The sequence below is a fragment of the Pleurodeles waltl genome, chromosome 8, assembly GCF_031143425.1.
Source record: "Pleurodeles waltl isolate 20211129_DDA chromosome 8, aPleWal1.hap1.20221129, whole genome shotgun sequence".
NCBI classification, from domain to species: Eukaryota; Metazoa; Chordata; class Amphibia; order Caudata; family Salamandridae; genus Pleurodeles; species Pleurodeles waltl.
The window spans coordinates 463,273,371-463,296,705 of record NC_090447.1 but is presented as its reverse complement, the minus strand read 5'-3'; the positions used below and the strand labels follow the sequence as shown (position 1 = coordinate 463,296,705).

At 44.4% G+C, this 23,335-nt stretch overlaps 1 protein-coding gene across 11 annotated transcripts in view; it reads right to left on the bottom strand.

Annotated features, from left to right (window-relative positions):
• MAP4K4 (mitogen-activated protein kinase kinase kinase kinase 4) overlaps positions 1 to 23,335 on the bottom strand; it is a 513,631-nt gene that overhangs the window by 161,321 nt on the left and 328,975 nt on the right. For 8 of the 11 annotated variants that reach the window (XM_069204415.1, XM_069204417.1, XM_069204419.1 and 5 more), the window contains exons 13-14: positions 6,142 to 6,303; positions 3,363 to 3,449 (exon numbers count right to left, since the gene is read on the bottom strand). In XM_069204415.1, the coding sequence (XP_069060516.1) occupies positions 3,363 to 3,449; positions 6,142 to 6,303 (249 nt within the window). The remainder of the gene's footprint in view (positions 1 to 3,362; positions 3,450 to 6,141; positions 6,304 to 23,335) is intronic. The other 3 variants (XM_069204418.1, XM_069204425.1, XM_069204426.1) reach the window with 1 other exon arrangement.

Sequence of the window (23,335 nt, the reverse complement as noted above, 5' to 3'; positions counted from 1 at the left end):
TAAGGTCAGAGTAGACAATATGTACATGCCAAATAATACAGACAAGGTTAGTGTTACAGTTACAGGCATATTAACCCAACAGCTAATTTTAAAATGTATTAGAATGACTCCAAAACAATAGTTGATCGATGCAGTATTTTCAGCTTTTAAAAAACATTTTACAATTCAGTTTTTCAAAAACGCAAATCACTGCATCCCATATCACAAAGTGTGCTTCCGGTTAGTGGGATAGGGAGGTTCATGCTGCTGAGCGCAGGCTGAAATCTGGTGCAGTAAATAAGAAGTGCCTTTAATGTCTCATCTCCATTCTTAAGTGAGTAATGTTCCCATCTATTACCCTCCACCTTCTGCAGAGTATGTCAGGAATGCACTGGAGCTTGCAGACTGAGTATAAACGGAGACATGGGGATGCAGCTGTTTGTATGTAATTTAATCGAAAAACTTTTTTATGGAATAACCACTACTGAGAAACCATTTCATGTAAACTGTTTAATCGAACATTTCAGAATGAATGGCGTTTAGCTTTTTGTAGAAACAAATTGATAGGATGTCTTTTTGGTCGAAATTGGCTTTTGAATGCTTATTTTTCAAGTATAAATGCAATGGCTATAGGTCTTACTTTCATAAATAGTTTTGTTGGAGATCTTTATTTCAGTGCTTTAGTTTAGGAGACATTTCATATTTATGTATTTTACACTGTCAAACAATTACTTTGGATACTTTTAATTCGCTGACCCATCACCGCCCATAAACACCATCAACACCTGTCCCTTAAATCCGTTCACCACACCTAGACTGCACTCATCCTTGAAGCCTAAAAACTCTTTCTACCCCAAAAATCCACCATTCCTGAATCATATAACCACCCACTACTCCTAACTCCACCCATTCCTGACTACTAAAAAAAAAAACACTTTCTATGCCTAAACCCCACCCATCCTATAATCCTTAAAAACCATCAGCACACCCAAACTCAACCCATCCCTGAACCTTAAAAACCCTCACCTCCCTTAAACACCAGCCATCCACAAGAACTCTTCATCTCCCTAAACTACTCATCCCTGAACCCTAAAAAAAAACCTTTCTACATCTAAACTCTACATATCCCTGTATCCTTAAAATTTCTCACCACCCTAAACTCCTGCCCATCCTGAACGCTAAAACCTCACCACCCCAGCCGCTACCCATATTTAAACTTTAAACACCCTCACCAGTCCTAAACGTTGCCCGTCCATGAACCCAAAAACATATCTATTCCATTATACTCCATATATCCCTGTATCCTAAAAAAAAAAACACACCTAAACACCACTCAGTTGTGAACCCTAAAAACCCCTCACTATCTACACTCCACCCATCTCTGAAACACTTTCTATGCCCAAACACCAGCTATTCCTGAAATCTGTCATCACCCTAAACATTACCCATCTCTGAACCCAAAACGCCTCTGTAGTCCTAAATTTAATCAAAGATCAACATAACTTTGGATTTTCCCTTAAAATGATCTTTCCTTTAAAATGTTTCCTTTAATTTTCAATTTTTTTGTATTTCCTTAAAATTGGTTTTCCATGATTTAGTTTCCTCCAATGTGGTTTCTCAGTTTTCGTTTTCCATTAGTTTACACACATCAGAAGCTAGCCACCTCTTCCGCAGGGAAACAGACAGGACAACATCTTAGCATTGCTACTTTGCTAGGACGGACCTATTTTGTCCTTAGAAATTTCCATAGCAAGCAAGAGTATCCCACCTAATCCCCACCCCACCCTTCCTTAACTCTTTCCTGTGACGTCATGGGGCTGTAGCGCAAACAGGTGGTGTATAGGGCCAGCAAGTAAGGATGGACAACTTTTACAGTCAATGTTCTTCTACCAACCCACATTAAGACTTGCTGCTTACAGGATGATCCTAGAACTGTATACAATTATAAGGGCTTTCCAGGATTCTTGAGGAGAAAAGGGATTTCCTCAGGAACCAGGGAGTAATTATTGTTTGGCCTGAGATGAAGTGACCGCTTTCCTTAATCCTTCAAGGGATAGTTAGAATCCTGCACAACTGTCATGGCTGCTTTTGGTTTCATTGTGACTTGTCAGGGGCTGGGCACCTGAAAGGTGGCAACCAATTTCACATTTAATTAGCTGTTAATAATAAAGTGGAACAGGTTTGGTTACCAGTAAGACAGCTCTAGCTTTCGTGGGAAGGGTTTCCAACTGTCCACTAAACTTACTGTTGACATATGGATCGCTTGTAAGCTAAGACAACTTTTTTAATCAAACCTTCAACTTAATTTTAGCCATAAAGATTTGTTGGTGTCATTTATTATGTTGTGAATAATGGAAGGGCTAGGCGTAGCAATGGTATGTTACCATAACATGAGCAGGAGGTAACACTGTTAACCTTGGCTGATATAAAGGGAAAAAAGAGAAAGTAGCTGAAGAAACAGGCTTCCGAAAAGAGGAAACGTATACGGGCTCTTCTGCATCTTTGCAGCCTTATCTTGCTGTCTTCTACAAATAAACTGAAGAGAGCTGGTGCTAAGACTTAAGTGACATCCAAAAAGTAGCAAGCAAGGAACATCTAAAAGCCTTCGATTCTTGATTATCGAAACGCAGTTTAATTCTTACTGCTGCATGTTTAGCTTCACCCCATGCCCCAAACACAACCAGTGCATAATGCAAACCAATGCAACAGATGTCTGCTGGTCAGAGACCACTTCTAATAAGACTTGTATAAACCCACACGTGTCAATTTGAGCCACCTGCAATTAAGCAGGCTAATTTCTCTACAAGGGTATAAGGCAAACGTATCTCGACGGACGCTACGGTGACAGCCCGTATCTCCTATGGATTTAGGGGAAATACATTATATGAATTTGATACAAGTTTTATTTCTGAGGATCTGCCCTTAGGGACATCTGCTAATGTGATAGGCAATGGTAAAGACAGCCAGCACCACATTGGGACAGAAATAAAACAGGCTACTAGGTAAGGATTAATGAACCAAAAAATCTAAATTTAGCCAGTTAAGATGAAGGGTGGTATTTTGAGCATTTACTTCGAAACTGCGAAAGTTACATCCAAAGAAGTGGGAGATTTATTAAGGCTTGCTGCAGAGTGTGACAGGGTGTAAAGAGTTTGAGTTTTAAAGGCAAAAGAAAAAAAAGCAGAGAACAAGAAAGAAAAAAAAAAGAAAAGCAATGCTTCCATGCATCATGTCTGGCTGTCAGTCTGCTCATTGAACAGAAACTTGAAAATCTTCATACAGCTACAGCCAGTGCAGCTGTGGCTGACACTAGGCATACCTAGCACTCGCCAGCCGCATAAACCCTCCAAGCTACAGGGACAACATAGATAACAGTGTGTTACCAGTAACATGGCCTGCTCCTGGAGCAGCTGCTGCTGAAGAATTTCCAAGTGCCGCTGCTCCTCTTCCAGCTGTCGTCTGATATACTCCTGTCAAAATTACCCAGCAATAAATTCCTTTTCAGAATTACATGGCAGATCAACCTGCACAAAACAGGCTCAATTCACTGGATCACTGAAAAGGGTTATATACTTGATAACGCATTACCACCTTACAGCTTTTCAAAAACTTGCCATGCGCCAATTCAGTGACATGAAAGCACCCAAAATAGCCAATCTTAATTCTCACAGAGGTAGCTTAATGGGGTTCAACAAGGGAATCTTAAGTAACGTTGTAAGGAACTCATTACCAGAAAGTATCCAGTTGCCCCTCACACCCCTTGTGATGGATATGCACCCACAAGCAAAATTATATCCACTCACTGGGAAGTGGAGTGAGCATCCCCCAAAATCCCTTCCCTGGAAATGTACTAGGCATAGCAACAACCACTCCTGAACTCCCACCCTGGCAACAGTAAAGTGAGAACGCGATGCAGCACGTATACCCGCGTTGCATGGTATACAGGGTGTAGTGGATAAGGATGTACAAGATGGGAGAGTGTGAAATGGTCATTCATGGAGAGGAATGGTGGGGCAATGGTGTAACTCAGACTAGTCTCACAGGCACAGATTATTGGTGAATCCTCACAATTTACCCAGTGTTGAGAGAACTGCTGAAAAGTGTCAGTCTGGTAGTTTACCGCTTAGTACACAAACTCCAGCAACTGTCACCACCCAAAATAGAAAAACGTGTTTTTTTTTTAATAAACGTTTCTCTGTACGCAACTAATAGAGTGTGGAAGTGGATAGGGTGTGAGCGAACTAAACAAATGTAGACTTAAACACAATACAATGTTACAAAAACAAGTTTCAGAAAGTAAAACATTCAAACTAACAGAGTTGATGACAAACGGCACGACTTTGCTTGTCTGGAATTATCATTTGCCTGTACTAATTTGTCACAGTCTTGACAAATGTTTTGAGGCACAGAGCACTGTACAAGCCCCTCACTTTGATCCCCCTGAAGACGCAGGAAAATGTCCCACCTTCCTTAATGGTGTAGACGCATTAACAGGGAGCCAGTCCCGACAAGCATGAGGCTGCTGAAAGATACAGGGGCAATCGACTGTGGCAGGCACACTCATGCTGGACACCCCATTTGTGGGAAAAGTTACATTTTGGGCTATCAACTGTTTAATATATAATGTTTGGTTCTTCTGCAGTGTTATATACCCGTTTTATTTGTTTAAGCAGTTTAACATAGCACTCCTGAACCATAAGGTCTTAGTGCACTTTACAATACACTGGACATGGACTGAAAACCAATAACAGTGAAATGAACAAGTTAGCACAGTATCTTTGTGAATTATATTACAGAGGCAGTACTGTTTATACAAAGGAGAAATGTTAGTTGTCTCCTGAATGATAGGGATATAGGTATGGTTCACAGGACAGCTGGATGCCGAATGTCCGAAGGATGTTGTGGCACCTTAGAGATTCATTCACAGCTTGGGAAATCTTGAATTTAGGTTTTTCCAGATAGATTTTTTTTTTTGCTCGGGGGCCCATTTGGTCACCTGAGACTGAGATGATTTGCCAGATAAGGGGGTCCGTTTAGATGGCTGGTTTCTAAGGACAGGCAGCTGATCTTGAATGTGATGGATGCTTCTGTGGGAAGCCGATATAGTTTGTGAGGAAAAGGTGAGATGTGGTCATGTTCTCTAGTAGATAGCAGATGTCAGGCTTCTGGGCCTTATAAGGGCAAGAAATTACGGATACACCTTTTTCCAGGACGATGTTGACAGTATATTGCAGAAAAATGATTAGAGCAAATGTTTCCCCATTTAAACTGTGCAGCTACAATAGTCAGTAAATCAGTAAGAGAAACCTTCAATATCACAAAAATGCTAAAGCAATAAAACAGGAGCACACACGTAGAGGTAATGTGTCTGCAGTTGTAGCATTGTGAATAATAAATGCTAGACCACGATGATGCATCTCAATAGTGAGCCGGCACAAAGCCAAAGTTTTATTTTCAAATGCCAACACTTTTTTCGAAGGTTACGTGACTTGCTGCTAGTGTCACCTCTTGCAAAGTCACCTCTTTAAAAATGATTTGTAAAGCACGCTTTGGCACAGGTTTACAACTAATCTGATATGTTTCTCTGTTGCAGGAAAAAAAACGTTTGCTGGCATGTAAATGGGCGTCTCTGCAGACAAAGACCAAAGGTTTTACAAAAAAAAAAAAATTTTTTAGCCGTGCTCCAAACCTTTCTGTCTCCAAATGAACGGGGGAGCATTCCGGTACCTGCAATAGCACATGGGTTCCAGAGATGGACTTGACAAAAACATATTTGCAAACACAACATGGCTGATGTGAATGGACAAAATGCAACAAGATAAGAAGAGCTTCATCCTTTTGCCAGTTATGTATATACTGTTCTTACCGAGATGACATACAACAGACAAAGAACCCATTAAAGTCTTATTTCTGACCTGTTACCTTACAGGGAAGGTGACAATGTTACATTCCATGGTGGGAGAATTCACTAAAATGGAAATCAATTCAGCGCTTTTTTGGGCACATTCAGTATCGTGCACACAGCTCAAGATTTATACCCCTTGTGACAATTTCTAAATCAATGACCATACTCTAAAGCAATCTACAGAAAGCATAAAGTCTACAATGGAATCGTCCTATATAATTTGATGCAACATTAAATGATGGTGACCATGGACCCACCTGTTCCCGTTCCACTCTCCTTTTCTCTTCCTCTGCTCTCCTGCGCTCCTCTTCCTCTTTGCGTCTTTTCTCCATCTCTTCCATTCTTTTCTTCTCTTCTTGCTCTCTTCTTCTCTGCTCCCGCTCTTGCTGTCGCCGAGCCTCACGCTCTCGCCTTTGTTGCTAAGGGGAAACAAAAAGGAATACTTACAAAGCGTCCCTCCTCAGACATTGATTTATCGTAGTCTGTTGTGAAGTAGAACAACATTCACTGACCAGCTAGTGACTAAAATTCTTTGCAAAGGAATACACTGCTGGTTAAAAGTAGTTTTTTGTACTTGTATGATTGCAATTTGACAATTGAGCCCTTCAGCACTTACATGATTCTCACCTCGTTGGGAGAATGAAGACACTCCCCCAGCTGAAGGATAGAAGTCTTGAGGTCACTCTCGACAAGCTGTACTCCCATCAATGACATTGGTGTATTCTCATAACCTTTCTTGTAACAAAGGTCTGTGATATTGTCATTGAATTCTCCTTCACTGAGCAAGTTTTTTATTACTTTATGTGGAAGGGGGAAAACAGTATAGTTCATCTTCCTTTCATCTCTATTCCATCCACCCACTTTCACCTTTTGCTGTCCCATTTTTCTTTCCTCCTCATGTTTTTCTCTGGCTTCATTGCTGAATGTCTCTCTGCTCTTCCCTTGCTGGCCCAAATACCAATCATTTCTTTTTTTGGTGTGCTTTTGTTTTGCCTACCCGTGAATTATGTATAAAAGCAAATTACTATAGAAATGTATTTCAATCTGGCATACACTGCTGTAGTTTTCTTCATGAAGAACAAGTTACTTACCTTCTGTAACGCACTGTCAGCTGGAAACTAACTGCAGATTCTTCACCTTTGAATACTCCATACACCACAGACTGGATCTAGAAAACTGAACTTCAGCACTGGTGCTGTGTATTAGGTCACACTATACTGCTCCACAGTGGCAATGTGCTGCTCCACAGTGGCTCCGTACAGGCCCACAAGTAAGTGAGCAGAGCAGCATGTAAGAGCCACCCCTGTGCGCTGACATTAGTTTCTTGTTTTTCCCTTGCTGCACCCTCAGACGCAGAGTGTCAATAACTTTTGGCAACAGTGTGCTGCATACTACCATGGGACCTTTTAAGATGTTAAAAAGCGAGTATTCTTTGCTGTTTGTCGTTCTTACATTGTGCCTTGTTTCCAGATTGTGCCCACTTTGCCGTATTCTTTGCCGTTTGTGTAGTTCTTACATTGTGCCTTGTTTCCTGATTGTGCCCACTTTGCCGTAGTCTTTGCCGTTTGTGTCTTTTTACTTTGTGCCTTGTTCCCTGATTGTGCCCACTTTGCCGTATTCTTTGCCGTTTGTGTTGTTTGTACATTGTGCCTTGTTTCCTGATTGTGCCCACTTTGCCGTAGTCTTTTTGCCCAGTCTGTGTATTTTTTCCCCGCTGCTGCTTCCCTGCGGCCCCACCCCCTTGCGCCTCCATTTGCTTTCCCCTCCCAGCTGCTCCTCCCTCCTACCTCCTCCTCTTAATGGCAGTCGTTGTGCGGCTGCTCCGCTGGGGTGCCGGAGGCGCGCCAGAGGCACTCCCGTCTGCACCCGTCTGAGCTTGGACCACGCCAGTCCCCGTGGCCCTCCCAGCCAAGACCTCCCCAGACAACACTAATCCTCACATACTCTCCACTCCCTCAACCCAGGACCATGCCCGCCTGCACCCAAACCAGCCCCACACACACACAGGGCTCCTTCACCTGCTATGCCTGCCTATTCTCTTGCTCCACCTCTCACACCCCAACACCCACACGCTCCACACCAAACCCAGCCCCCCAACACCAAACACAACAACCACAACGCAACGCAACTAACTGCTGCACAGCCACCGCACACACCAACCGGCCCCACCACAAATAAAACCACAGCCTGAACACACCCCACGCCAACACCACCACGACCCACAGCAACACCACGAGCCCCCACACCAACACTATCACTCAACACAACAACCACAACGCAACTAACTGCCGCACAGCCACGGCACACACCAACCGGCCCTACCACAGAAAACCCCACAACCTGAACTCACCCCACGCCAACACCAACACGACCCACAGCGACACCACGAGCACCCACACTATCACTCAACACAACGACAACATCCCCAACAACCATCTCAACTGCTTGCTCTTAAACACCCGCTCCCCACACAAACATGCAATAGAACTCTGGGACCTCATCACATCACACTCACCTGACATAGTCTTCCTCACGGAAACCTCGACGAACCACTCTTCAGAGCCCGACATAGCCATAGCCACCCCCATGAGATACAAACTCCAACGCAAAGACCACCTTAACAAGCCAGGAGGTGGCATCGCCATCCTGCACAAAGACACCATTAAGGTCACCACCAACACCCACGACACCCTCAACAACACAGAACACATGCACTTCCTAATCCAGATAAACACCACCACCACCCTCAGAGGCACACTTGTATACAGACCCCCAGGACCACGCCCCCCCCCTTCTGTGACACCATCGCTAACACCATCAGCCCGCACGCCCTCACCTCCACAGATTACATCCTCCTCGGCGATTTTCAACTTTCACCTAGAGACCCCCCACGACCACAACTCCTCCTCGACAACCTCACCAACCTCGGACTCAAGCAACTGGTCACAGCACCCACCCACTCAGCAGAACACACACTTGATGCAATCTTCACTTCAAGCCAACACATAACCTACACCCACACCACCAAACTCCACTGGACCGACCACCACTGCGTCCACTTCTCCTTCGCCAAAACCCCCACACACCACCACCAACCCACCACCTCCTACCGCATGTGGGACAAGATCCCCACAGAACGCCTGAACTCCCAACTGGCACAACCCCCCTCCCCCCAAAACACTGCAGCACATAACCTCACAAAATGGATCACCACCTGCGCAGATTCACTCGCCCCCCTCAGAAAAAACATTACCACCGGCAACATCAAGAATGCCCCATGGTTCACTGCCGAACTCCAAGACTCCAAGCGCAAGTGCTGCAAAGCAGAGAAAGCCTGGCGACAAGAACCCTCCACTACAAACTTCTCCACCCTCAAAACCTCCACTCGCAACCACCACCAACTCATACGCACCACCAAAAGAGCACACTACAAGGAAAGCATAGACAACAACTCCCAAAACAGCAAAGAACTCTTTACCGTCATCAAAGAGCTCTCCAAACACAAAGCCAGCAACCTAGACCCCACACACACACACAGACCCTCTGCAACACCCTCTCAAACCACTTCTACCACAAAATCCTGGACATACACAACAGCTTCATACCACACACACCCACCACACACACACCCCCACCCGAACACAGACCCCCCTCTTTTATCCCCCCCAGCCTACTTACCACCTGGGCCCCAACCACCGATGAAGAAACGGAAAAAACAATGAATTCCATCCACTCTGGATCACCCTCCGACCCCTGCCCCCATCGGATTTACAACAAAGCCAGCCCAACCATCGCCCCCAAACTTCGAGACATAATCAACAGCTCCAGGGATGTGGAATTCCAATCGCCCGACACCCGGGACATCTTGTTTGGGGTCAAGGGCTACAAATTTTTATGTTTACTTTGTCCTTGGGACAAGTAGGCCCAACCCTCTGCAGCACAAACCCTTTGGCTGCCTGTTTACAGAGAGTGGAACTCTCTGCAGTTGAGGTAATGTGTTTCCAAAAGATAATGCTGTTCGAACTTGTATTTATGGTTCATTATTTGAAATCCTTCATTATTAGGGTGAGTGCTGTAAATACATTTTTTAAGGTCACACTTCACTACTGATGTTGGTTCCAGTTAAAAAAAAAAAAAAACGTGTACACACATGTTTAAAAAGTTTAGGCTATGAGGCTATGTATAATGCTCCCAGAATGCTTTCTGATTAGATGCAAATGAAGTGTCATTTAGTAAAATATGTTGGTGCATGCTAGTATTTCCCAAAAATATTTCTAATGGAAAATCAGTGTAACGATTTTCAACACGATTATGGGAAGCATGAAAATAAACAAACACTGACAAAGCCAACTGATCTGACATATTTTTATAAGTCTTTTAGTTTCATCAATGCGTGTCTTGTTTTGACATGGCTTTTGTAACACTTTATTGTTGTGGGAGCTATCAGGCCCTCAACACTGTAACAAACACTGGCAACAAAAAAAAAAAAAACATTTTTGAACTCTAAAAACACACGTTGCCACCATTGGCATAACAAAGGCCCCGCAGCCGCCCTCCTGGGGGGCCCCTTCAGCACAGCACCTGGCCTGAGTGAGTCTGGAGAGGGGGCTCCTCCATGTTCTTTGCAAAGGGGCACCCTCCAGTTTCGTTACGTCACTGATTGCCACTGTAGTTCCTGACACTGAAAAAAACTACTTTGTGTGCCAATATGCTCCTTGTGGAAGAGCAGAATGCGATCGCTCACAGTAAAGCCAGCCGAAAGAGAGAGAAATAGAAGATCAATAAAAAAAAAATGTTTTGTTAACACCAGACCTAATTAGGGACCAACACCCACATGTAGGTAGCTTTTTGCATGTCGCAAACAGCGACTTTCGCTGTTTGCGGCGTGCAAAAAGCACATTGCGATGCACAAACCCAGTTTTGCGATTCGGTAACCTGGTTACCGAATCGCAAAACAGGTCTGCGACTCGCAATTAGGAAGGGGTGTTCCCTTCCTAATTGTGACTCGCAGTGCAATGTAGGATTGTTTTGTGACCGCGGGCGCAAACCAATCGCAGTTTGCACCCATTTCAAATGGGTGCTAACACTTTCGCTAAAGGGAAGGGGTCCCCATAGGACCCCTTCCCCATTGTGAATGTCACTGTAAAAAAAAATTCAGAGCAGGCATTGGTCCTGCGGAACACTGCCTGCTCTGAAAAAATGAAACGAAAATGTTTCATTTTTCGTTTTTGTAATGCATCTCGTTTTCCTTTAAGGAAAACGGACTGCATTACAAAAAAAAACAAAAAAACTGCTTTATTAAAAAGCAGTCACAGACATGGTGGTCTGCTGTCTCCAGCAGGCCACCATCCCTGTGAGGGCCGCCATTCGCAAGGGGGTCGCAAATTGCAACCCACCTCATGATTATTCATGAGGTGGGCATTTGCGAAGCCCTTGCGAATCACAGATGGTGTCAGGGACACCATCCTACATTCGGATTTGCGACTCGCAATTGCGAGTCTCTCTGACTCGCAATTTGCGGGTCGCAAATCTGAACCTACTGACATGTGGCCCCAAATTCTTAAAGAAAGTCACAAAAGTGCACCCATGGCATATGTTGTAACCCTATAAAATATTTGTGAACTGTATTTTAGCATGGGTAAATACGATGTGTAGATTTGCTCATGTGAAAATCTATTGAGCATTTGCAAGTTCATTTTCCCTCCAGCCACTTTCTTCCCAACCCTGGAAGAAGTTCTAATTCTGCCATTGTCAGGAGTAAATGTCCAACCTTTCTTATTATGGGAAAATATTAGAGAGAAGCTGGTGAAAATCTTTAAAACATACAGGTTAGTAGGTTTGCAGACTCAAAGGCATTCCATCCCTGGAACTATTGCTTACTGCTTCCTCCAGCCCCAGTATGCAGATCTGCAGAAAGGTGGAAAAATAAGGAAATTGCTACAGTAGGGATTGAAACTGCAAGTATTCAAGCCATACTAAGGTAGTAGCCCTGGCATAATCAGAGACGCTATTATCAGAGCTCTTACATAATGAGATTGCTGCCATAATTTGTCGCCACACTACATAGCACCAAAGGGACAAGTAGATCTTTTTACAGGACAAGTAGATTTGAGAAGCAACCTGTCCCCTGGACAAGTAGATATTTTAATAAATTCCACACCCCTGAGCTCATTCGACACTGCCACCTTCCTGGATGCCTGGAAGCACGCGGAAGTCACTACACTGCTAAAAAAAAAAAACAAAGCTGACCCAGACGACCTCTCCAACTACCGCCCCATCTCCCTCCTCCCCTTCCCCGCCAAGGTCGCTGAGAAACTAGTGAACACCCGTCTATTCCACTTCCTCAAGGAAAACCACACACTCAACCCCTCCCAATCTGGGTTCCGCAAGAACCATAGCACGGAAACCTCCCTCATCGCATGCACTGACAACATACGAACCAAAGTCGACAGGGGCGAGACCGTCGCACTCATTCTCCTAGACCTCTCCGCAGCCTTTGACACTGTCTGCCACCAAAAACTCCGTACACGCCTCCACAGCTATGGGATTCAACACAAAGCCCTAGACTGGATCTCCTCCTTCCTCACCGACAGAACCCAAAAAGTCTGCCTCCCACCCTTCCAATCCACTTCCACCAAAATCATCTGTGGAGTCCCCCAAGGATCCTCCCTCAGCTCCACACTCTTCAACATCTACAAGATCCCATTAGCCAACATCCTCCAACCACATGGCATCAACATCCTCTCCTACGCAGACGACACCCAACTCATCTTCTCCCTCACCCGCAACCGTACTACTGCCAAAAACAACCTCCACACTGCACTCCTTGACACCTCCGCCTGGATGACAGCTAACCACCTCAAGCTTAACTCCAACAAAACCGAGATAATCATTTTCGGCCCCCACAAATCCATATGGGACACCTCCTGGTGGCCCACCGCCCTAGGCCCCGCACCTACCCCAGCACGCAAGCTTGGCATCATCTTCGACCCCTCCCTCTCTATGGCCCAGCAAATCAACGCCGTCACCTCCTCCTGTTTCAACACACTGCGCATGCTGAAAAAACCTTCAAATGGATTCCCACAGAGACCAGAAAGGCCGTCACTCACGCACTAATCAGCAGTAGGCTAGACTACGACAACACCCTATACACCGGCACCACACTCAAGCTCAAGCGCAAACTCCAGAGAATCCAGAACACAGCCGCACGCCTCAACCTAGACGTCCCCCACCATGAACACATCTCACCACACCTCAAATCCCTTCACTGGCTCCCCACAGAAAAGGATCACCTTCAAAACCCTCGTCCACGCTCACAATTCCCTCCACAACACCGGCCCATCCTACCTCAACAATAGAATAAACTTCCACATCCCCACCCGCCACCTCCGATCAGCCAACCTCGCACTCGCCACAGTCCCCTGCATCCAACACACCACCACAGGGGGCAGATCCTTCTCATATATCACCCCAAAGGCCTGGAACTCCCTCCCCACCAACCTCCGCAAGACCCAAGACCTCCTGCTCTTCAGAAAAAACCTCAAGACATGGCTATTCGAAAAGTGATTGTCCCACCACCCCCAGCCACCCCCCACCCACCCCCAACAGCGCCTTGAGACCCTCACGGGTGAGTAGCGCGCTATACATTTTTTTTTTGATTGATTGATTGAAAGGAGAGGTAAAAGAGCAGTGAAGAATCTGCGTCAAGAATAAAGCGTTCACTAGAAAAAGCTTTACCCACGGTAAGTAACTTGTTCTTCTGATGTATACTTCTAACAGCAGATTCATTACTTCAGAATAGATACCAAAGCAGTACTTCACCAGGTGGAGTGTCTGTGGGGTGGATTCAGGCTAAATAAGACCCTGAAGGACTTAGTGAGCAAAGTGCCCTTCGATTGGGCCTGGCTGTCAAGGCAGTGGTTCTTCATGAATATATGCAATGACAGCAATGTTGCAGTCTGTCGGATGTTAAGAGGCAGTCCAGGACTCAAAGTAGGCACAGCCTTAGCCCTAGTAGAATGAGCTCTCCTACATTACGGGGGATTGCTTCTTGGTCAATGTGCAACAGAATTTGATGCAGAGTGAAATCCACCTCTACAAAAGCCTCTTCTGCACAGCCTTCCTTTTCTTAGCCCTAGAACACCTAACAAAAAGCTGATCAACCACACAGAGTACCTTGATATCAGTAAACAAGCATTGGCAAAGCAAACCATCTCGCCTACGCCAAGATCGGTTTACTTTTTCAATGTATTTTTAACATAGCAGCGAAGCCAAGCTTGTGACCTCTCTGCCAGCTTGCATCAGAAGCACCCAGGAGCATATACACTTCAGAAGACAGTTTATAACATGGCTATTTCCTAGAAAACTGCACCACCCCAAATCCTGAGAACAGAGCTGAGAAAACAATCACACCCTCAAGAGAAGTCCTCCACTTAAAATCCACTGATAGGAAACAACCTGCTTTCAATAAGTAGGTAAGCTTAGAAAGCCTGACCTAGGGTTCACCGTGGCATTATATAGTTATGCACTTGAATATGTAACAATTGTGGTCCACAATAATACTAAGACTATGATAGGCAGTGGTCGGCAGCAAATTGTAACTTATACTTCTTACATACACATAAGACAAATCTGCTACAAGGTTGTCCATCACCACCACTGTACAGCAAAAAAAGAAAAACATCACCAAACGAACAGGCATGGATAACTGAAAAGATCTGTCAAACACAACTGGACAATTAAGAGAACTCTAATATAATCCACCACTACAGGTCCCAAACATCTATAAACACTGACAGCTTCTTTACACTGAACAATGACACTCAGATACGAGATAATACCCATCCCAACAGATCTCTCTGCTTCTCTCCCTCCAACCGTGCCAGCTCAGGACCACAACTATATACAAAATCTCAGACAGAACAACCCAGTGCATTAATCAGCGAGGCAAACTAACTACATGTTAGGAAATACCATAAAGGGACCTGCAGACCTGTTCAAACCTACCAGCATACAGAAAATCATAAAATGGCGCATCTGTCATACTTTATCGTCCACCACCCTGCAATGTGCTGCATCCCTTAACACTGTAACCGCACCTCACTGGTTATTATACTTAACATGGAAAAACTTCCCCCATAAGATCAAAACAAAGACCACATTCTTCTAATCACATACTCAACACAGTGTAGCATTCTACCCATGTAGACTAGTGCTTCAGCACCCCAGATAGGGGTAGAAAGCACTATATAAATACTGCAATACAATACAACCCTGGGGTTTGCTATCATCTGGAAGCGGTCTTCAAATGACTGTGGTGAGCCAGCCTTCAACAACCAATCAGTCACCAAGGTAGGGGAAAACTAGCATACCAGACTCTGAAGGAGGGCAGCAACCACCGCCATCACTTTCATGAACACCCAAGGGGCCAGAGGGGAGTTTAGCAAACTGAAAACGCTCCTGGCCTACCTTGAATTGCAAACAGTGCCTGTGGGACCTCAAGAGAGGCTTATGAAAATACATGTCCTGCAGGTTCAAGGACACCATCCAGTCACCAGGGTCCAGGGCAGACAAGGTCTGGGACGGCATGAGCATTTTGAATTTGTCCATCCGCAGGAAGGTAACCAGAGGTTGAAGGTCCAAAATAGAGCTGTAACCCCTGTCCTCCTTCGGCACAAGGAAATAGTGAGACTAGCAACTCTTCTCTTTCAGACACCAGTACTCTCGTAAATGCACCCTTGGAGAGTAACACTTGCACCTCCTGCAGCAGAATGGACCAATGCTGTTAAGTTTGCTCCGATGTGGGAGGAATATTTGTAGAAATAACAACAAAAAGACAGGGCAGAGCCATGTTGAACAATATGCAAGACCATTTGTCGGATGCAACAGATCACCACTTTGGGAGGAAATGATGAATCCCACTGACCACCACACTAACAACCCAGTCAGCAAACTGCGTTAATCAACTAATGTCAGACTGACAGAGGAAAATATACAGTTGCAAAAGACTCAATACTCTGACTCACTATCCTTGAGAACTCTAGCAAATGAATTGGGATTCACTTTATTGGTTGAGGGGTGAACCATGAGGCTCTCTGGAGTAGGATGTTTGGTGAGAAACCCAATTTGCTAGAAGCCAATCTGTGACACGGCCACCTGCATATTTGCTGTTGGACAGAAATATAGCTTCGTCCATGTGGCCATCAAGGTATCGGTGAGAACCTTGTTAAAAAGGGAACAAGTGCTCACAAGTAGGTGGCCAGATTGCAAAATTTCTGTCAGGACGTTTGCTTTTGTGTTGACTTGAAAACTCAGATCTAGAACCTCAGCTGCCCTCCTGACCGCCACTGCAAAGGAGGCACTTTTTCCGTTGGTGGCCCTAGTGAGAATACAACCCCTGTCTCAGAAGAGGTGTCGAGGCAAATTATTTCTTACAAATCTATGTAAAAGATCTGTGTAGTGAGGAGGGGGGACCCATCCCAGGCATGACCCTCATCATCCACATCCTGGGTTGACCCTTGATCTCAAACGAAGGTAAACATAATTGAATCTCTGCTGTCATGTACTCTCTGGAAGAGGCACCAAGTCAGAGCCCAGGTGTCTGACAATCTTTGCACTTTTGTAATCTTGCAGCATGGTATTCGTTGTATATGAACCAAAGCTGGTTCAGTACCAGACACCAGAAGCATTAATGGATGCTAATCCAGCAGCAGTGGCACTGGCTTTGACATGGAAGGGGCCAACACCGGTCCTGCAACAGGAGTGGAAGCATGCACCAGTGTCGGTACATGGCCAAAAGCGAGTCCCAATGGGTCAGATGGTTTTGAGCAAAGATCTGCCAGCAGTAATTCGACTGGGGTCCACTGCGGTTCCTTGGGGCTGGAAGTCGTGCCATAGGGAACAGCGGAGTGAGTCCACATCTGCAACTTGGAGAGGGGGCTTGTGCGAGGCTGTAAATTATTTTTGTGTTCAGTGACAAAGCTTCTCCTCCCAGTCCCGAGCTGAATTCAGGGTAATGAATTCACATTTGACCTAAGACTTCTAGTTGTGGCCCAAGCCCAAATGTACACCTTGTGCAGCCTGTGGCAATATCTGGTTCCTGACATTAAAGCATGGTTTGAAGCTTGTTGTTCTGGGTGAGGACATTATTCCATGGCACAATGGACTTCATATTAGGAGTGATCAAAAGACTGACGTAACTGGGAGAGGAGTGCCAGATCTACATCGGAAGGTACAGAAGGAAAATAACCCACGTTAGCAGGTAGGGGTGGTGCTTACACATGGCACCACTCTGTCACTTCCGGTGTGGAATGGAGCCAATGCGGAACTGCACAGCATCACCTAGCATTGCACGGGAGTACTGGTGAAGAAATGTTCTTTCCGATCCAGTCTGGGGAGCATTCAAAAGTGAGGAATTTCCAGTTAGATGTATCCATCACAAATCTATTTTTAAAGGCTTGCAGACTTTTCTTCAGATTCCTTTTCCATTCATTCAGTAAATCTGCAGCACCTGTTTATCCCTGTGCCCAGCCCCAACCAGTGTCTCAGTTTATGCTCAGGCTCAAGCATCCGACCTATATCCCTGGGCTCTGCCTTCCTGAAGTTGGCATCAAGGCTTCACGGGTACTCGAGTGAGTACTGCAGGCTGCATCTCAGTCTCTTGCGCAATAGGGATGCCTACAGCCACTCAATGTGATGCCATGAGGTCGGCAAAAAAATGGTATCCAACCCACTACCAGATTGGTGGACAGCATGTCTAGGGGGGGATTAGTGATGCTTCTGCTGTCTCATTTTGAGATGGGGCAATGTGCGAGCGTGTGTCATGCAGGTTTGAGTGAATAGGTCTGCTGCAATAATGGTTGCCTCTTTAAGGAGGTTGAGGGTGTTTGTCTCTGCTGTGGCCATCATCCCTGTAGTTATGTCATCCCTGATGAAATGGAAGACACCCCTGGACAGGCATAATTGTCAACCTTGCAATTTGTTGATGCTCTTGAAATCATGGTGGCCGCCGCAGTCATAAGAGTGGCCCTGGCAAGCATTAACAGTAGCTCTTGCACACGGATGTAGGTGTTGACATTATGCTGTCTACCATAGACATAATGGCAATCAAAGGCAACCAGCACTTTATAACCACATAAGTATATTTGTTAATGCCTATGAAATGGAGGGCGCTGGTTAATTATGCTCCCCATTAATATTATATGGTTATGGCATAATGGTGGCTTCCCCACCAAAATAAAATTGGGCTTTGCTTGGAATATAAATGGCCCAGACTGGCATACTGTGGCAAAACATACCAAAACAGCTGCCCTGGCACACTGTGCCCCTTGCCGTTGTGGTGATCAAGGTACACTATGTCCCCTTCCTATACTGGTGAAAAACTGTGCCCTTATCCTTTGCCTTCGGTATGGCGACCAACCAAGGCATAAACGAGCCCTGGCACTGTGTACCCTCACCTGGGATAACAGTGACTCTGGCACACAGAGCAACACCTGACATATAGTGGCTGCTCCTGCTTCATGGTGGACATTCCTGTAATTTAACAGTGATGCATGAGCAGATGAGGCAGAATCGGCCAGGGTGGCAGCAGCATATGTAAGTATTTGCTAGAAATGACAAGCTGACATTTAAATGTTAAAGACAATGTTACTGAAATTAGAAGCCGGTAATTGGGGGTAAAGTTATTTACTGACAATAAGAAGCTTCTGATTATCAGGACACGGTTTCTCCGTGTGCAGAAGTGCTAATTTAAGAAAACAAAAGGTTTTATATGTATACCAAAATGTATGTACAAGAAGAAGCAGCCAATCTTTGTGGATATAGTTAGTGCACTTCCATAATATATTTAGCTGATATTTAAGTGATTCACTCATGAAGAGTTTAGTTCACCAACTGCTGATGTGATTTACTTCATACCATGGCGCACAAGCAGGTGAAGCTATATTACACGTCTTAGGTGAAAAACATTTCATGCTTGGTTAAAGCATTTTATAGCATGATCAGTATTGTTATATGTGTCCTGAATCTCTACAATTGTGGTAATTTAAGATGTTTTTTGCAGGTAAATTAAGATCTAGTGTATGAACTTTTGAGAGCCGGTTAATCTCCGTAAATCACAGCTGTCTACAGTCTGAGGTCTACATAATATTTAATTTTCCCATCCCTTCTATGTAGATGTTTTATTTAAAACATATGACTAAGACTCTACGTATACAGAAAGATAAACAAATGAATGGAAGTAGAAAGTACGATTTAAGAGGAAAGTTACATATTTCTTGCCAAAAAATGAGGCTACATCATTTTACATATCCAGATTATTTAAGGCTGCCTGTAAACAGGTTTTAGGGAATTCAGCTAATGAAAAGTGGATTAATTTGCCATCTTGAAAAGTTCTATTGGCATGGCAGAGGATTTCCCTTCCCCCACCCCTCAACCACCAACCAAGTTAAGGGCTTGGATTGCCTGGCACATACTGAAAATACAGAAATATTTCATAAGCGACAATCCAGGTGTGACTATAAAACCTGTGGCTTTTAATGCCAATGTGTATGAAAAGTTCTTTAAAAATTGTACTGTGAAAAAAATAATGTATAAAAACCCTCAACTTTGGGGGTGAGCCAGAACACTTCCTTGTTCTATTAGGGAAGCTGTCCGTACTCTCCCAATTTTGTTGTCCACTTGGAACTTAAAATAATTTAGGGTTTTTGAATTCTCTGTAAAATTTTCATTGAGACACTTCATGGCATCGACTTTGTACGGCTTTATTTTTAAGATCTGTAATAAAACCCTTTAACTTTTTTATTGATCTACAACTCAAATACTGAGTGGGCCATTTTACTAAATTGATTGTAGTGCACGATTTTTGATGCCTTGGGAGATGCCTTAACACAGACAGATATTGCCTCGTGAAACTGAAGTTTAACACGTTTTCCGATCCACGGAATGTGGGATATTACTAATGAAGTAAAATTTTGGGGTACCCCACATTTGCTCACGTATTTTTTTTTTTTTTTTTGCTTTCCGTAATTAAGAACAACAGAAAGGTAGGGACAAGTTACAGAACAAAATAAACTGTCACAAAATTACGTTCAGTATTGTCTCTCTATGGAACACGATTCTCGCCTGTTTATGCAGAAGTGACCAGCAGGAGGCAATGTAGTCACGCTTAAAGTTTAACTCAAAGAAAAAAACGGTGTCTACTCGATAGCTACCGAAAGCATATCCTTATCAAGTCTGCTGTGATGCAAGAATCGGTGGTGAGCTTTTCTTTGTCTCCTCCACTCTGCTGAATTTGACGATAAGCGGATGCAGTCACCCCACCGTGTGAACAAAACCACTCAAGCCAAGTATGAATGAAGTTTGGAGTGGGAGTAAAGATGGCGGAAGCAGAAAGCCGCCAAGCCACTGCAATTATTATGAATGCCGCAGCAGGTAAAGCCCTGGGTCCCAGGAGCCCACTGACCACCCCACCCCACCCATAATTGTACGTTACTTACTAAACTACCAATGAGGCGGCCTAGTTTCCTTGCTATGCCACCTTGATCTGCACACTTCCGCATTGATTCACTGAAATCCTTTTTGTTCGTTTACATAAATGCCACAAATAAATATTTGTGTTTACAATTGCATTTTGGATCCGCTTCTCTAGTTGTTTTGCTGAGCACCAACCAAGCACAAGTGCAGGGATTAACAACTGGTCACAGAACGTCTGAAATAAAAGTCCTGCACCGCGGGTGCAGACTTGCACCTTCGGAGACGATTGGAAACGTTCAAATTGAGAGCGTATCACAGTCTAAACGGTCTGGGCCTGGTGCCAGTACAGTCCCAGGCCGCGCTCCTGCGCAGTCCTTGCGTTATTTCAGAAATACTGTCAGCGCCAGGGCCCGAGTCTCGAGTTCATGATGAACGACGGGGCAATGTGTCGGGTACAGCAGGTGGCCCACATAGGGGACAACACACTGTGCTGCGAGGGGCGTCTGGCTGTGCAGCCCGGCTCGACAACATCTGCAAGCCTCTGGATGGCAGCCACGGGGCCGCATGCATGTTCTCTTCGAGGCGCCCGGCCAAAAAAATAACCAGGGCCCAGAGCCAAAATCTATGCGACGGGCAACCGTGTAGGAAGAAGTACATACTTTCCACTACAGAGTTTTTTTCATCCTCTGAGACTGAGAGAAAAACAAAAATTCATTTTTGTCCAAAGACGGTCAGCTGTTGCCCACGGACCTCACGTGCATCCTGCAATGTGAACTGGGCCAAAAAAAAAAAAAGCATTGGCATGTGGTACGGTTTGGTCAACGACCTCTGATGCTACAGAAGGCAGTGTTTTAATTGGGCGTCTGCCGGAAGTACACCTTTCCCTAATCTGGCCTTCAAACAACCCCGGCTACTTGCCGCAAGGTGGACATCATAGTAACAGGAGACTTGTCTCTATGCTTCCGCACTCAAATTTTTAGTGCAATGAAAAACAAGCAGTGGCAAACCCAACGCCAGGCTGTCATTTTGTAGTTTTTTTTTCTCCCAAACATACGAAAAAGACTTTAAAAGTAGCAAACAGTCGAAATACTAACGTTAGTACGTGGCACGAGAGGTGTGCAAAAATGCATAAATAAATAAGGAAATTAACATGAAATTGAACCAGAGTTTGTCCCTTGCACAAAACTGGACCACTGTTGAGATGGATGTGAACACATACCCAAAGAACATTCTGTCAGTAGTAGTAAGGAGAGCCAGTGGCAGAAGCAGGTTGGCCCATTGTTGTCCACAGTGAGGTGGGTGGAAGCAAAATGTTAACGACAGTTGATAAGGTCAGTGTATGAAAAGGGTTGGCTGAAAGCCACTATGTATATGCAGATGTTCACAGTCTAATATACTATTTATTACCTTTGAGATGTGTGGGGAGGCCTCATTACTCCAGAGAAATGAAGCCTCCAGTGGGTCACGTAGCCACTCTCCCTCAATAAAAGAAATAAAGCACATTCCACTCTGCACATATGGTATATCCTATAGCATTTTTCATATGTATTATTTTTTTTTAAAGTACTTAAAACCACGATGCAAGGGGTTGCATTTGTGCAGTAATATAAAATAAAATTGAAAGACTGACTAGTAGAAGAATAACTAACATGCAACCTGTGAGACAGTACACAGTTTTACTCATGTAAAGTTTGTTCTACTTTGGCAATAACCTGGAATTTGATCTGACCTTTGCACTGTAGTAAAAATGTGTCAATGTGTGTGTATTAGAAGAGATTCTCTAAATGATATGCGGTATTTGACCAAATTTAATTCACTGGCACTGCATAAATATACTTATTTACTCAGTCATTTTCTGGGAAAAGCTAAGGCTTGCCAATACATTAAGGAGACTTAGGGCCTCATTACAAGTTTAGCGGAGGGGATTACTCCGTTACAAACATGACGGATATAGTACTACAAGCTCTATTTTATCCTAGGAAACTTGTAATACGGTGGGTGGGATATTCATCCCGTTTGTGAATGAGTAATCCCCTCTGCCAAACTCGTAATGAGGCCCTCAATGCCAGACCTAAAAAAATGTAGTTGCATATTTGAAAATACTTCCCAAGCATCCTCTGTGGCAGCACTATTTAATCATTGGAATATTGGCCAGGTCGCTATATTTCATGGAGATGCGGCACCTGCGATTCGTATTAATGCAGATCTGGACACTCCAGGCTCAAGATCTCAGTTCATATTTATGGGCTTCCCAGGTACTCCTGTATCAGATATTGTATTGTAATAGTATTTATATAGCGCTTACTACCCCTGACGAAGCGTTGAAGCGCTTTTCGGCGAGTAGCATGTTACTCCGGAACCCAAAAGGAATTAGTGGTGGATTAGATATGTCACAGAAATCTGATACGTCGCTCCCCACATTGTCTCTTTGCAAGCCCTTCTCACTATTATACACAGAAGACTGGTTTTCTTGCTGACCTTACGTAAACAAGTGACCATATTTCCTGTGAAAAGTAAGGGTTCTTCCACCCTGGTAGTCCTTGCAGTCTTGTTCGAATTTTCATGGTTTCTTGTTAATTTCCTCCTCACATTTATTGAGAAGAGTTTGCAAGTTAGTTGTAAATTCTTCAAAAGCTTTCTTGGAAACAAGAGCTTGTAATTCCTCTGTGAGCTTGGCTATCTCTTCCAGTAATTTACATCTGTCTTTTAAAGCATATTTGATAAGGATACGCTTCATTGTTAGCGAGCACTCCTTTTAATTATTTGCCCACTCATCAAGCATATCAGGGTATTAATATGTAGTTAAAGAGAAAATTCTTCATCCCCCTGGGATTCGGTCAACGTCTATGTACATCTGGAGAGACTCTGCCTCCCACCACTTTGCCATTTCTTTCTTGTGTAAGCGTTTCAAAAGCTCTTGGAGGAGGGTATTCCCATGGAAGTAGTCATATTCCCCTTGGCAGTTTGGAGGTCTGATGC